The 17747-nt window shown below is 40.6% G+C and overlaps 1 protein-coding gene across 1 annotated transcript in view; it reads right to left on the reverse strand.

The window, feature by feature from the left end:
* Window positions 1–13758, reverse strand: part of LOC124148817 — an 81808-nt gene extending 68050 nt beyond the window's left edge. The window contains exon 1 of the mRNA XM_046520126.2: window positions 13336–13758. Coding sequence (XP_046376082.2) covers window positions 13336–13447 — 112 coding nt within the window. The 5' untranslated portion in view covers window positions 13448–13758. The remainder of the gene's footprint in view (window positions 1–13335) is intronic.
* Between the last annotated feature and the right edge of the window lie 3989 nt (window positions 13759–17747).

Genomic DNA, 17747 nt, shown 5'->3' on the forward strand with positions numbered 1-17747 from the left:
TATCAGTTCAAATTCCCAGACCATGGGTTGCAGAGTCAGGTTTATGTGATGCGCTGTCATGTTTAACGGAGGACACTTACGTACGTCTCAGGGGTGTTCTAGGGGAGTGATTGTTGTGAATGAAGGGACTGAATGAGTGGCGAAAGTCAGCAGGATGTCAGCGGAGAACTACAGTCATAGAGAACACTTTATGGGTGTCACGTATGTCTCAGGGGTGTTCTAGGGGAGTGATTGTTGTGAATGAAGAGACTGAATGAACGCCGAAAGTCAGCAAGATGTCAGCGGAGAACTACAGTCATAGAGAACACTTTATGGGTGTCATGTACGCCTCTGAGGTGTTCTAGGGGAGTGATTGTTGTGAATGAAGAGACTGAATGAACGCCGAAAGTCAGCAAGATGTCAGCGGAGAACTACAGTCATAGAGAACACTTTATGGGTGTCACGTACGCCTCTGAGGTGTTCTAGGGGAGTGATTGTTGTGAATGAAGAGACTGAATGAGTGCCGAAAGTCAGCAAGATGTCAGCGGAGAACTACAGTCATAGAGAACACTTTATGGGTGTCACGTACGCCTCTGAGGTATTCTAGGGGAGTGATTGTTGTGAATGAAGAGACTGAATGAGTGCCGAAAGTCAGCAAGATGTCAGCGGAGAACTACAGTCATAGAGAACACTTTATGGGTGTCATGTATGTCTCAGGGGTGTTCTAGTGAAGTAAGTACTTGTTAAGGCCGAAAGTCAGCTATAAAACATTCAGAAAAATCACCCCGAAATAATATTTCCATCTGAACCATCGCACACATGAGAATTCAGTCATTTCATATACAAGATATCACCCAGTGGACCTAATGTCCAGCCTCCCCTATCATGAAACGTTGACCACAAGAGATAATCAAGGGGCTATCGGCGGAACATTCATCAAACAAGCACCACCACTATAGTACTCAACGATGTCCCAAAGTGCCTAACTAACTCGCTGCCACTACAAATCAATATGTTCCCCGTCCAGGCAAAGGAAACTGGCAGATGGTATTCGAGAGACCTATAAGTGACCTGGGAATCGTATGTACTAAAGCATATCCTCAGGGCGATTACTTAAATGCAACTCCAGTTATTACCATAGCGACACATTAAATGCATTTCTGGTGGTATTCAAGGCATCAAAGAGAAATGTCATGGACTCTATTGAACAGGTCTTTAAACCAGTTCATTGTAATCAGAAAGTTTGAGAGGCGGAACTTATTTGATCTGTTATCGACGTGTAAGGATATGAAGATTTGCATGACTGTGATAGCGCGATGTCCATTTATAGGGTCATGACAAATAAATAGATCACTTGGAATTCCCGGACAGGGGGAATTTGCATTAATACCATTTCTAGATTGAGGGTGGCAAGGGGGAATAATGTGTACGACAGACAAGCGTTAAAAGACTCACGTTTCAGTAGGGGCACAATTAAGTAATTTATACGATGGGAGAACTTTGACACGCGTAAAAACGGCATAGACCTTTCTCAGTAGCGTTTAATACAAGCACAAGTATATACTGCTCAACACTTGATAGAGATACCGAAATACTTCTCAAGAATCTTAGTGGGACAAGGAATATGAATATATGTTGATACGTAAGAAACTGGTTTGTACATAGTTGAGAATTTGATCCACGGATGTGAAGGTATAGCAAAGTTATGGGTCAAATCATAGCAATGAAGTCATTTTCGGGGATTTTGCAAACCGGGTGTACATGCTAAATTCTGAAGGTGTATTGTTATCATGCATTTTACAGAATACGATCTACGTACATGTGTACTATATGAACTATATAGATATCCATCTTTCCTGACCCAACTTTTACAAACCTACAAAAAAGATAGTGACATTATACTACATTTCAAGTGTTAACGATATAACTAGATTATTGAGGCGTGGAGACAAGGTCGGTACTTTATGAAAACCAAATCGTTAACACACACTTTTGATTAAGAAGCGTATCGTAAATTAGGTCAAACGAAGGGTGCAAGCTATTTACGTTCACGATTAAAGTTATTGCTGTTAACCCTACATAAGCTACCGAGGAAGGATATCTGTAATTCAATTAGTAAGGATCCGTTATTTAGACGCAGAGTATATATATTTGTGTATGGTCCTGTGTGTGGAGTGTGTGAGGGGGTTGTGGACTACGTTCTTGTCTGTGGTATGATACAGTATCGATGTGCTCATATCATGATATGACACATCTTCCCTAGGCAAGAGAGTATACTGACTATAACAGTCCAGTTTCCACCCTTGCCGAACTAGGCTGGTATTATGGCGTTACACTTTGTCTGGACTAACGAACCTATGCATAGTCAAATCAAAATCGCGCACCGAAATCGAAATCCGGTTCGTAAACTGTCTTGCAGATTTCGATCGATTGCAGGATTTGCAAAGCATGTGCACCGCCAACTCGGTGTCAGCAGATATTTTCCAAATCCTTTCATGTTTTTAATCAAGGTGCTCACGTGATTTGATGCATTTCGCGATGTAAGACTCGTTTAATCACAATATAGAGATCTTGATTATCGATCAGATCGTCTTGATTTGAAGCAAATGCAAGTGATACGAGAAGTGGAATCTGATTGGTCCATAGGAGAGGCATAGAAGAGACATAACTTGTAATAGCCACTTGTGGCCCTACGATCGAGCCCAGGAATTCCATCCTAGTTCGGCAAGGGTGGAAACTGGACTTTTATAGTCAGTTAACTCACTTGCCTCCGTAAGATGGGTATGACATGATATGGTGTATTGCAGGGCTCGATTTAACTATATAAAACGTGTACCAGTGTCATCTATTTCTGAAAATGCAACTTACCATTTATGTCTACACGCACCAAGTGCAAGTTGATTAAATTCGGGTTTTTTGTCTGACTTAGCCTTACTGTTCCACTCAACAACCTGGTCTAGTCTGGTGCAACAAAGTTTTCATATTAACAAGCTCTTGTTACAAGTTAAATCAAGTTTCTTAAGTCAAACCCTTTATTGGCTTGGTGAGAAAGCTCTTACGTTGTGAACACTTTCATATGAAAGGGGGGTTAACGTCTTTTTGAACGGAATACCTTATTGGAGAATGTGTAAAGGGAGTCACGTTATTGACATTAAACAGTTTTGCAAACTCACCCGAACAGATCTGGTCAGTCACATCAAGGATCAGTTGCAGAGATTTGGATTCGAACCCACCGAATGCTTAGAAGTGTCAGCGAGTTGGGACAACTTTGACCAATGAGTCTCCATTACATAACCTTGTAGGTGAGATTCCAATGCCTAGGTAATCAAAACGTGTCTTCTTTTACAGCATCGTGATTGAAGACATGAAACCTTAGCCAATAACATAAAATCCACCAACTCCGTGGGTGTTTGACTTGTATGAAGTCGATCAGATCTCAACTGATTGATTTTTCAAGATTGTCTTCCCGAGAACTGACACCCATCGTGGCTTACTGATTCATATTATCGTTATATTTGAATGGGATTATTTGTCATGGGAAAGCCTATGGCTTAAGCTTATCTGACAGAATGGTTCTGTTCGGAAGTTGAAATCTATTTCAACAGAATATATCTCTCCACTGAGAATATTATGTTAATTAAACGTCTTGGATATGTTCGAAAAATTAATTCGGGGGTGTTGGGTGGGGTTGAGAGAGAAAACAGACAAGTGAACTCCAGCCATCACACATATTAGACACAGATGACCTTCCGAAAAATATTGTGTCCTTGGTCATGCCTTTACAGTAGAATATCCCAAGGCCATGTAGGCGTTCAGTTAATTATCCCGAGGCCAAGAAGGCGTTTACAGTCAAATATCCCAAGGCCAAGTGAACAGTTTCTAGATATCCACACCCCTGGTTTTCTACCCCGAGAGAATTCCTGATGTTGATAAGGCCCATGAGAGATTTACTCATAACGACCTTATGAAAGATGTAATGCTCACCAAACCACGTTTATAGGAGCAATAAACCCATAAAACAATATACCCGCTGTGGCAGGACATCGGCGTCACTTGACATAGTTGCGGATGACAGAGTGAGCAGGGACCTGGTATACGATCCGATATGACATGACAGCTGGATTCTGATAGTCGCTTGCGATATCTGGGGGATTACATGGATATCGTACAGAAACAGGATTCAGTTACAGATCGTATGTTGCCCTCATTCGTAATACAGGGCGCGGCTGTAACATGATATTGTTTAAGTGCGTTTGTGGTACATTGAGAACGAACGAAAAACGCCGGTGAGAGGGTGGGTGGGTGAAAGCAGGTATTCTGTACATATACGGTCTTAGGGGAAGCAACGCCGGTGAGGGGGTGGGTGGTAGTCCTGCACCATGACCGTGGAATATATTTATTTTATGAAAAACAATAATCTAGAAACGCATACAAAAGCAAGTCTAGCCAGCTCAAGCTAGCTCTATTCCACATCTGAAATCAACATAGGGAAATATTTTTTTTTATTTTTAGAGTCAAGAAGGATATTGTATTGTGTAATATAAGATTTCAGAGACTAAATGTTAGTCTAGGTGGGTGGGTGAAAGCGGGTATTCTGTACATGTACGGTCTTAGGGGATGCAAATAAACGTATATTTTCTAAGGCACAACTTCGTATGTCAACATTCAAATATCTTTGGTATGAACTTTATAAGAGGCCATTGTATCGTAGTGTGATAATTGGGCAGTGGGTTAATCGAAACGTCGAGGTGTTCGCTCGTCACGCCTTAGGCCTTAGGATTCTCAACTTCGGTACAATATGTGTGAAACCCATTTTGTGTCATTCCCACCGAGTTAAGTTGGGAATATTGGTAAAAACAGCATATTCGTTTTGCCGTGCGTATTGCATCGCGGACTAGCTACGTGACGTGCACGTGGCATCTATCGTCATAATCTCATATCAACTGCGGAACGCCGGCCTAAACTGCCCACCCCTATGATCTTCCTGTCCTACACACAGCTGGTCTGACAGTGTACTCTTACTTGATACATGCTACGTGCCATCATGAACCGTATGATACTAAAACTGCTTGAATATAAAATATTTTCATTGCCATAAGACGTTTTGGCATGACCCATTTTATCATCATGTCATCATGTGAAACAAAAGTCCGAGTCAGAACGTTGTCACTACATGTGACAGGAAATATCCATTAATATGTACTTACTCTTATCTCCCATATCTCGCTCACCGTAAAAAGGAATTGTCTCATTGTTCGTGTTTAACTATTCTTGTACATTACGACATATGACATCTGTTGGTCAGTGGTTGACAATGGGCACCTGTTTCGGATCCTAAAAATAACGCACCCAGCTACTCCAGGAGCAGCGCAACACAGTGCATGAACGTGCTACTGCTTTACTGAATGTGCAAACGTGTCAAGACGCATATATACATACGATTAAACACAGATGTTCACAATTACTTCAAAACATGTCGAATATCGCGTAACTCTGTAAATAACACGTCATGATAAGGACCAGTTACATGAATGTAGTTGTGCATTAAGAACTGATTTGATAAAACAAATGCAATGGATGTTGATAAAACATAAGATGTTTAAATAAATATTTATTTCTTAGGAATCAGTGTATGCCAGATTGAATTTTAAAATATCAGTGTCACATCAAAACTGTATTTCGTTGAAATAAATAATAGATGGATAAAACATTAATTTAGAAAATTCTTATGATAGATTTCGAACTGTGGGTGTGTGTGTCTGTTAAACATCTTCATAAGGAAGTAGATGGAGCTACACATGCACCATCTGACATGCCGTCTACTCTCTGCATTCCTGTCTTCACGTGCATGGAATGCCAGCCTGTCAGGCACGGAATGTAAAAGATATTATGGACTGAAATGGGCATTTCGGAGCCACTCCTAGGTGTGAGCTTCCTCCATTCAATCCCTCTTCATTCTGCTACTTCCAAAGAAGAAATCTTTTCAGTTTGGAAAATCCTTCATCGAGAAGATAAACATGCCCAAGGGTTGTCAATACACGACCATTGAGACGATGTTGCTTTTTCTACACGTGGATCACGTAAATCAGCCGTGATGGTGACAGGGCTATTGATGTCACTGTGGTGGTCAGCGTATAATGATCTTCTACTGGCCCCGCCTGAGTAATAACTCACTGGCGTTGACAGGATACAGAGGCCAGAAGCTGTGGTTCTCCGGGGATCTATTCTGATACCAGTGTTCTTGATGTACATGGGATTAATACTGCTGGAGCTAATCCCCCCTTCACTTCAGTAGGCTACCATGAAGTATTGAGGCGATTTGAGTTTACGCAAAAATTGTACGACGAAGATTCGATGAACTCCCAATCCGAGCTTTTTACCACAGAACGATTTTAACGTTATCAAATACTGGGGTCGAGTAAAGTGCCTCAGATATGATTCCGTTTATATATAAGTATGCATCGGTGTGAATATATATGGTACATAACGTATTGCCTCCATTAACAGCAATTTTCGGCAAATTTTAAGAGTTCAAAGTGAGGAGGATATTACTTATTTAGTGCATCCGTATGGAAACAGGGTTATTACTTCATCTTAACCTTGCTCAGGTAAACAGGATTACTTCCGAAAAGTGTTAAAGGGGTATATCATGTTAAGATTCTCTTAAATATTGTTTCCATATTAAGGATCCTCACTCACGAAGATTAGCTATTTTATATTACTGTTTTATAAAGATATATACATTTAACCGTTCTTTGCCGTTCTCGTTTTATAGTGGGTACACTTAATGACACATCATGAAATACGACCCTTAGATAAAGGATAGGAAAGTATGGCTTACTTTGACTTCGCAGCATAGATATTTATGAACCCTTGTGAATGTGTGATTTGGGGGTTTTGGCAATATTCCAGTCACGCCCGGAGACACCAATAATGTGCCTCAAACCTGGGGTATCAAACCCAGGCCTTTGGCGTGACAAGTGAACGCTTTAACCCCTAAGCTAACCCACCGCCCCTGTCTACCATGTATCTTGTCTATCTTAATGTGTTGGAACAACAACATGTAGTTTGGTGATAGGGATGAAAGCCCTTGACTCCCAACTAATGGGCAGGATGTTATAAGCTTGCCTCTCCGCGAACACCAGGTATCAACAGCAATTGGCATAGTGAATCGTAAACATACGCTTATCATATAGTCGGAATCGTACAACAGACTTAACATTTATCAGAGATTTTTCAGATGATGGAATGGGTTTTTTCGCTTTTATTTCGTGATAGTAACAGATATATAGCCACAATTGAGATACCAAGTTAATTTAGTCAACTCCGAATCTCACATACACATCAAGACGTTACACGGTCACGATACAGACATGAAAGGTGCTTCTTAAGATTGTCAACAGGAAATGCGCTGACATGCACTGAATGCGTGATAACAATACTCCAGGCTAAGTGTCTACTTATGCATATAAAAAGCAGGCCCATACCTCGATGAGATTGGGTTATGCATTGCAGCATGGGTGGTCTTGACAATATCGTCTTTATACCGTCACTAATTACTGTTATAGCTATCGGAACAGTATACCAACGACAGTTCACTTGCAAAAGTGTTCCATTATGCATACACAGTGACACACTAGCGTCATAGAATATGTCCCTTTCAACCTGAAATATGAGCGTGAAATAACGACACATATTACTAAACCCATTTACCCAGTGTGCTATCTTCATAGGGTAGGTGAGGAGGGGTTTAACGTCGCGTTTAACATTATTGCACTTACGTATTGCACTGCTGGATGCGTTTTATCAGTGGTTTAACTGACGATTTTAGTGATTTGAGATTTCAAAGAATAATGAATAGGCATGCATGTTCAAGAGTTTTAGTGTGTTAATATGATTTCAAGAAACCGTTTGCAGTTATACAGCAATATCACGGCAGGGGATAGTGGGGAGATGCCGATTATGCCGATTTTACCCTGGGCAGCAATAACATACCTCAATCAGACAGTATACTGACTCCGAGCCCGACCAGTCCTTGTTTTAGCTTTAATGCCGAGCGACAGACAGGGTAACAACAAGTACCATCTTTTAACGTCGCTTGGTATGAGTTGCCGGGGATCGATCCCCGCACCTTCCGCACTTCGGGCGGACGCACTACCACTAGACCACGGAGGCGGTCCACTAGAAATGGGCGTCATTCATTATACATATACAACGTCAACGCCAGAGCATATACATAACCAGTCTCGAGTAGCCGCCGAAACCGATCCCAAAAGGCTAAAAAGGTTAAATAGCGGAGAAAACTATATCAATGATCACTGAAAATCAGTGATGACACCCGGTGACCCACAAGCGGAATCAAACACGAACCTAGGGCGTAAAGAGCGAGCGCTTTAACAACTGGGCTACCCTAGCGCCACCAACGTCTATTGGGATACGTAATTCCTAATATAGAAAGATACGGGGCTCGGTTCTGGAACTGGCAATCGGAGGTTGACATTAATTTCCATGAAAGATCCGTCTCATCCTGAGTTTTCGATGACTCATAGTGGCACCATATATACGTAATTTCCAGTGGCGATCTACGATGTGGCTAATATCAGTGTGTCGTAATGATCTATCACTTTCCACTTCCTTTACGTGGCCAGTAACATTGAGATCCTGATCATCCCATCACGTCTTTAAATGATTGTGACGGATATTCATGACATTGCGACAAGCTATCTATTCATAGATTAGGTACATATCACTCCACACCTCATGCTACATAAATGTAACAGAATATTTAATCATTTTACCCTGAGCAACGGATGTTGTGTCTTGAAGTGATTATGGGTAGCATAGTTATCTAAGCATTCACTCTGTACGTGGAAGACCCGCTTTAGATTCCTAACAAAGGCTAGACAATAAATATAAGCAAGTCAAGAAATATATGCACATCGCAAATAGGGAAATGTCATTAAAGAATATTCTTTTTCATATTTTGAGAGTATGAGCGAGTTAGTACGCCGCTTTTAGCGATATTCGAGCAATATCACTGCGGGGGACACCAGAAATGCGCTTTCATGTTTTGAAACAGACAACATTTATGTAGATTAAAATATGTTCTGGGCTCGTCTAACCGTTTCTATCTAAGCCCTTGGTCAAGACTGTAGTCACGGTGTCAGAGAAACGATCATTTCGGAATATTACACAAAAAAGTAAATATGACATAACAAAAAGACATAACTTAAGTCTTAGATAAAAAGAAATATAAATGTATCTCACAACACACAGTATATAACTGCGGTTCTAATTGAGGCACTACGGTGTAATCGGCGTGACCGTTATGCATATTTATGAAGGATCTAACAAGTGCATTGTAATCAACTGTGACATTTGGGATAATTCTTAGTTAAACTTGTCACTTAACCTGTGGTTAACTTCATAATCATAAGGGGGCACAGATGGCCAAGGTGTCTGGGGCGCCTCCATTCTCTGTGCAGAGTTGCGCCCCTTCGGCACGCCAGAAACCTATGATTGTGGGTTCAAATCCTGATTCGCCCTGATTATGTTTCTGGGTTTGTCAGCACCATACCGTGCTCGTGGGTTTCACCAAAGTGGTAAACGTCTGAGACCTGTATCGCTTCAGGCTGATATAACTGGAGTACTGTTCAAGGGGGCGTTACATCCATTTCGCTCACTCATGGTTGTCAAACTAAATGTGCTTAGGACTTAAGACTCATTAACACCCCAACAGTTCACACTGATCCACGATGGTACAGTGATAGAGCAGTCTGGGGTAGTCTTATTCATTCGAACTCGGTTGTATCGAAATGGGATGTGTCGAACACTCTATCGAAGTGATTTTCCGGGAATACCTTCCAAGTTGATCTTTATCTTTGTAGAGTGTATATTGCGACATATCTGAAGTTACAGAATTAATCAGAAACTGTACAGAACCAGTTGTTGGGTTGGCAGGGTAACTAAATAGCCGGAGATATTTTCTACTTGAGGGCGGACAGATATGGTCAAGTGGTATTGGTGTATAGCGTAAAATCAATGCTTGAGCGAAAACACGGTGAAAAATGGCATTAAAATCTTGTTTTTTGGTTCACATTTTCTGCAGACATAATATTTGGTCAATAAAACAACAACTGTCCTTAACACTGTGACGCGATGTGAAATAGCTCTAATTCTGAAGACATCATAGTTGCTCGACAGTCGCAACGAGAGTGCGGGTATAACTTAACAGTCTGTAGCCATGATGGTATATTTATATGTCCTATTGCCGATACACAACTGCTTCGCCAATCGATTGATCGAGTGAAAACTTGAAACGTTTGCACACTTTTTTCATAATGTTATTGGGCATACGAAACAAATATGCAATTACACTGATATGGAACAATATCACTTCACTGGAAAAACACCATAATAAAAACATGATCTCTTTTGTCTGTTCGATGTATCTGAATCTATGAATTAACAGTTAACGAGCACTAACCGTTTTCTCATATCACACTGCACGATGCGTATCATAAACAGGTGATGACAAGACGAGCTGCTAAACATACCTCGCTGGCTATGAACACTGATAAAGAGAACATTCCTACCTGAAACACGAGCAAAACCACCATCGTGTCACGTCCTGAGATGTAAGTCTGTGGCAGATGGCTGATCACAGATTTGTACAGGGTATTATCCTCTTGTCAGCTTAAAGAAACCTAATGGAAACGATCTGTGTCTGTGTGTGTGTGTCTGTGTGTATGATATGTGTCTGTGTGTATGTGTGTGAGTATGGATTTGCGTTTGTGTGAATATATGAGTGTGTATAGATATGTGTTTATATATGGGTATGTATATGTGTGTGTATGTGTCTGTGTGAGTGTGTCACTGAGTATGTGGGTGCTTTTGTGTGTTTATATATATATATATGTATGTGTTTATGTGTGTGTGTGTATATATTTATATATATATGTATGTGTGTTTATAGGTATGTGTCTGTGTATGTGTGTGTATGAGTATGGACCTCACCGCCCCTGTCCACTGAACCTGAAACTAGTCCACGTACCCTATAAAAGCAGTAACAAAAGGTGAGGTATGTTAAAAATGCTGATACAGCTGTTTGAAGGGTCGTTGGACAGAAGATCTATTTTGATGAACACTCCAAATTACCCACTGCAGATAATATATTCAAAAGTACACTTCTCACTTAAGACCCCTTACTTGCGTGTACGTCAGTTCCCTGGAAAATCATAAATGGAAGCAGCTGGGACGTTGACAACTGACAATTTGACCTTACTGAAGAACCGACCCTGTTCCCAACCGTGACGAGATAGCGTATTCCGAACATGGGCACTAAATCTCCCAATAAATAAAATAAGGGCTGACACAGTCTCCTGTATTCGTTATGTCAGGAAGATGGAGCTGCAACAGCCACACAGATGGGCAATAGTAAACAGAGCGTGTGTGTTGTACGTTCGCCGCCACTGAAACACTATTATTAGCAGTGGGGAAGGGTGTTGTGGTTGGTTTGTGTAGAAACACGTGTACACTGATGTAACACTAACACGCATGATTCACACACAAATTCCATTGATAACATCCACAGTCCATTCCCGTCCGCCGCCGGTGATGTCATCCCTGTAACGCTACATTCATTGAAGGTGTATCCCTAACCTCAAAATAGACACACGTCTCGGTAATTATTACATCCAAATAAGGAACAAAGAACACACAGTGTTAAAAGGAAGAACTCATTACAGGCTCTGACAAAGTGATGGGATATGTATTCTGCATGGTATTCCTGTAATTATCCTATAGGATATTGCAATATATGTTTAATATCACGGCGTGTCTTAATATACTGCATGTATAATAAATGTTTATACGTGACACGACCGTTATGTGTTATTACTTTACATGCCATGTATGACCAGATGTTGCAGCCATGTGTTCTGCTTTGTCTATACAATAATCCGGAATATATAAAAAAATGACTGCTGAGTGGAATCGGATTCCAATATCATGTATATCTTAAGAAAACATTCACATATTTATACACCAGTTATAAATCACTTCATTAGGGTCAGTGACCACTTATACTGGCCCTTACGATACTTCAGTAGCTTTTCAACTGCCAAACAGAAATATTACATAAGAATCGTACAATTATGTTTTAATGAGGTAATGAAACTAACTTTGAATATTCTCGATGAGAATTGTCATGTACAGAATATAATCAGTGATAAACAATTGCTAACAAAGAATCGGGATAGTGTCCAACAACATTTGACAAGTCAAAGTCTTTATTTTACGATGTAATAGATCCTTATACTGGCGGGCAGGTCACTCTAGCTTGACAACACTATAAGGATCAGTACCGAAACGTCGCTATTACAGAAAAATAAAGAGGTTGTTATCCCTGCATTGTATTTTTTTTGTTATTTTGTCGTCTTCAGCATCAAAGAAATGGTTATCAAACGATTCATTTGACAAGTCCTTAAGCCTCTTTACTAGTCTCGGACTAACAGGCCAGCGTTGGTGCACGTGTCGCGTGCTGCTTAAAATACACGTGTAACACTTTTTTCATGTTTTAGAAATTCAATCATAACCCCACTGCTTGCCTGTAACACTGTAGGATCCTGTTTATACAGTAAAATGTCACATTACATTCAGATGATTATTGAACTGTTATCGAACATACAAACTCGCATGAGTGCATGTGGCTCGACAATTAATGCATGCGCATGATCGTTACAATAACTATATAGTGTCGTTGTCATGTACATTATTGTAACACATGTGTTCCAAACAAAAGGTCGTGCCATTCACCGTAAAAGTCAAATACGCAACCAGTGGTTTAGCGTACAGCAACACTTAGCACTATCAAATCTCTGCAAGCATGTGCTTATCGCCTGTTGGAGGAACCAGATAACCGCAATAGGTTAACTGATAAATATATACCATACAAATAACAAAAGGTATTTCTGCTGAGATCATCTTCAACATATATTAAATATGAAGGAAATATATCAGATATATAATATTCTTCTTCACACACAGAAATAAATAACGTTGTTGAAAGCTCAGAATAAGGCTTCTAAAAATTCTACATGTGGAACGAATGTATTTTTCATCCCATTCAAACATTTCAGATAACCTGTTTGGCTAAGCTACGTCGTAACCTTGCTATTGAATTAAAAGCAGACGACACCATTGACATGTCATCCGGCGACGAAACGAAAGGCGCGGTGTACCAACAGCTATTTGTTCGATAGTGTATGGATATACCCGCCTGGGGTGAGACATGTATCGCGGACATTATCTAGTTCATGCCTGTCATGGGTTAAAAGATAAAGCGGATCGACTCACCTGAATTAAATCCAACAATCGCGGCCACGACTCCCCACAGTACAGTTTGTATCCAATTCGGTTTAACCGGCGTCCGTAAAACACAGTGTGTCTTCCCCGGGTTTGTCATCATTCCGAAGTACCATCCAATATATGTAATGTGTCGTCTGCTCACAAGACAGGATTGTCTACCTGCTTCGCCTTCTGTGTGGGTAGATATACAGACTGCGTTCGGGTCATAACTGACAACTGACTCAGAAAGCAACTCCCGTCCGACGAGAGGTTTGGTCCTATATTGATAAGGGAAGTATTCACAGGTAAAGATCGGCGTTCCCAGCGCACAGGGATATTTACTGAGCTAACATCACGGGGACGATACACTGCGAGGGATTTCCCCGCTGTCAGGCTCCGCGCTCCATCAGCCTCGGTATAACACTGTGCGAATCACCGGCTTATGAATATTCATGAGTTCGTGCTCCAGTTCCGCTTCGTCGCTGTCTGCGGAATCGAGGCATGTCAACGCGCGGGGCATGTTATTCAAACACTGCAGGCATTCCGTACGCTAATTATATTCACAGAGCTTTACCAAAGAAAATATATATCTCACATTTCTGGGATATTTTACTTTTCAGTGTATTACGATAGTGTCACGTCCTTACGCTAAGTAGGCCGTCCTCCAGTCAAGGAGCTCATCGATCTTCCCAGGACGCGTACTCAGGGAAATGCAGCCTTTCATCGGCTCGTTATTGTCAATCCATATTGATCAACCGGTTGTTTAAAACCATTTACTATGAAAACACGTGCTTACATTCATATGCATAAATCGTATTGTTTAAAGAGTCATACATTCAAGTATGAAATTCCTTACTGAAACAATTTAGCCGTTATGTATGGAATGAGGATGTTGTTTGAAATGGGTAAAGGATTGTCACTCTATATGTTGATAAAGTTCTATGATGCGTTTGGAAATGCGAAATCAACAATGACGAACATCGCAGTTATTGATCCAAGGGGTGCGTGTGAGAAAAAAAAGAAGTTCAGTTCAACAACGCATGCACCCAATCTCAACCGAACCCAACCCAAACCCAACCCAACCCCCACCACCCCACTCCTCCCCCGTAGAAATTCAGCAACTGGTCGTAAGAGGCGGGAAATGGATCGGGTGCTCAGGTTCAGTGACTTGGATGAATGCATGGCATCGTACCCCACTGCTCACAATATCGATCAGTGGTTTGTCTGGTCCAGACTCGAATACTTACAGGTCGCCGTCATATAGCCGGGACAAACGATATAGATGTACTGTATTAGTATATACTAATACAGTATATATATTAGCTTGATGAGACTCGTACGTGGTACGAGTTGAAAGCGCTAGCCTATTAAAACTGTGTTCAATCTTACTCCACTTCTTTAAATATTACTATATATACTAATATATATATATGCCTTATTTATACTAATATATATATATACAATATATAAATGCCTTTCACTTTCATTTGTATATATATATATGCCTTTCACTTTCATTTGTATATATATATATATGCCTTTCATCTGTGTTCATCCGCGATATACAGTGTAGTATATCTCCATACCATGCCGATGTACTTAATTAAGATATAAACCACTAGTGGGAGTTGTTTATCGTTCAATAAAACACTCCCGGGAGAATAAACCACGAGCTCGAGGCCCTGCAGTGGAATGGATATATATTTCTTATATGAGATATCAACAGTGAGTATTAGCCTCTTGAAGGTTGTTGATAAAATGTACAAGCTTTTAAAATAGATACCTTAATTTTAATAATGATGACTCCCTGAATAGAAGCAGGCCTCGGCAGTGTCGGGCAAGTCCATTTTATGAACAGGTGAGTAAAGTGTTGCATTTCCCGTATATTCTCACAGTCCTCTCATCGATTACCTGTACCTTTTCTCCTAATACCGCTTGTCATATCTCTCCCAGCTTTGGATGCGATCGTTTGGCCATCTGCGTACCCCAACTAAATCTATGGGGAACAACTCACAAATAACGTCGTCCAATATGTGACGCCATCAAATTGCGAGCTCATGTTCGAATCTCCAGAACTGACGTCAAGAGAGAACAATGTAAAAAAAAACACGCTCATTCTTCATTATTTTATGCGATTAGCTATCTTATATTGAAATATAATTGAGATGTAATACATGGTATATAATCTAAAACCTGAACATTACTTGCTTAATAACGATTCCATGTACAAGAGGATATATTTAGCTCCATAGGGGGGGGTGTGTGTGTGTGTGTGTGTGGGGGGGGGGGGGGGGGGGGGGGGGGGGAATCTATGTACATGGTTGGCAAAATGTTCACAAAGAAGACAGAAAGTGCACATTTGGTAATTTAAAAATGGTTGAAGATGAATTTCATTAAAAAGCGACAAGAAACTATTATATACCACAAATGAATAGTTGACTGAACATTAAACTCATTTCGTAATTTAATGTGTGAAAACAGAAGCTGTGTTTTGTTAACCTCATGAAGTTATGTAAACTAGCAATACTGTTATCATGAAAATTACTTATTTAACAATTTCATTTCAATATATACTTACGCGACACGCGAATACCATATTTTACTCACATTCAAGAGGTATGAGATTGGACTGATTCACAAACGAACATACTCGGATGATGTGTGAACCGACGTTCATGAACGCATCACATGTGACGTCATAGATCCATGACTCGAGATGCACCATTTGACTCGGACAGGATGAGGTGTAAAGTTTGTCAATCACCTGCATCGTATAAAGACACTGTGGTTACACTTGACTGGTTGTTAGTTTTGACATTAAGTGGTACACATTGGAAACATCTCTTCTTAACGCACACACTTCTCTATATGTTTCTATGTTTAGCGGTGAGTATATGTACATCCTTTGTATGAAGGCCAATGGTTTCAGCAGCGTTCGGTTTCAAATGTCAATGTTTTCTCTAAATATCAGCTTCCATGGTGATGCCGTCGTCAAATCACATATTTCAATCAGAGGTGCTTATTGTTATTTGAAACCTCTTATTGACCAATCACAATTGAGTGTTTTTCAAATTCATGGTAAAAATGGTCACTATGTCAACGACATAGTCAATACAGTGAAATCATAAATAAATGTGGATTTTCATACACACATATTTTACACAGCATAGATGATAGCCAGTTTAATTGTCTTGACTCGCTAATCACAATCAATCAATTTCCAAATTCATTGTAGAGTTATGTATTAAACAGTCAGTGAGTGAGGGCCGCGTTGGACAGTATTATATAATTAGTTATATCTAGCGTATTTTCTTAGAGATTCACATTGTCATTAATACCTGTAAGAGTGAGTGAGTGAGTTGGGTTTAACGCCGCTTTTAAAAGTATTCCAGGTATATCGCGGCGTGTCAGTTTAATGTGGGAGGAAAGCCCGAAGTGATGCAGGTCTTAGACGTTTACCGCTTCGGTGAAACCCACGAGCACGGGTATGGTGCTGACAAACCTAGAAACATAATCGGGGCAAACCGGGATTCGAACCCACAATCATAGGTTTCTGGCGTGCCCAAGGAACGCAACTCTGCACAGCGAATCGCGGCGCCTAAGACGACTGGGCCACCCGTGCCCCCGATACCTGTAAGAAGACCCTCGAGACAATTTATTATTGGTGTCAAAAGTACCTGTATCTGTTAATAGAGGTTCCTGCCTGAGTGTATAAGTTCCTGAGTTGCAGTCATATGGCGACGGACATGACTGAACAATATCTCACAAACGGTGTGTAAAGGATATTTCAATGTAAAGGACCGCTTGTTCAATGCTTTACAAGGTAAAGAAAGCTGAGAAGGACCCGCCAATGTCATACGCTGCCACTTAAATGTAGCGGAAGCAGCTGATACTGTTGTAAGAGACTATTTTTCACTCACTGTCACAGGACATATAATTAAACCCGAGGCCAATGTGTTAAGTATTTCACGAAATTCCCAACCATAGAATATGTCCCCAGGAGGCACGTATAAGCCTCGGTACCCCAGCCTTCCTTGAGACGCATCTGTAGACGCTAACCAGTTTCTCTCTCTTCTGTGGCGTAACTGATTGCGTCATCGCAACCATACGGCGTGAGGCGTTGATCATGATATCAACCACTGGTTTGCCTGGTCCAGACTCGATATTTTACAAATCGCCGTGAAATATTCTGTCTGGCAAAGGGAAGCATACACCTGTATTGATGGTGGCTGGAAATGAAATAAATCAAGAAATGGTTATTTGATGGTGATGTGTTTCATACGGGTATCATAGTTATGTTTTGGACCTTAGGTTTGAGTTGTTTGGCGACTGTTTTCAGCCTAGTAACGTTTTGATAGCGTTATGTTTTTGCCAAATCCAATTTTCAAGTGTCATTTCTTTTGCCGACAGTTTAGATGGAA

This window comes from Haliotis rufescens, unplaced genomic scaffold (genome assembly GCF_023055435.1).
Source record: "Haliotis rufescens isolate VD_foot unplaced genomic scaffold, xgHalRufe1.0.p SCAF_6, whole genome shotgun sequence".
Taxonomy (NCBI): domain Eukaryota; kingdom Metazoa; phylum Mollusca; class Gastropoda; order Lepetellida; family Haliotidae; genus Haliotis; species Haliotis rufescens.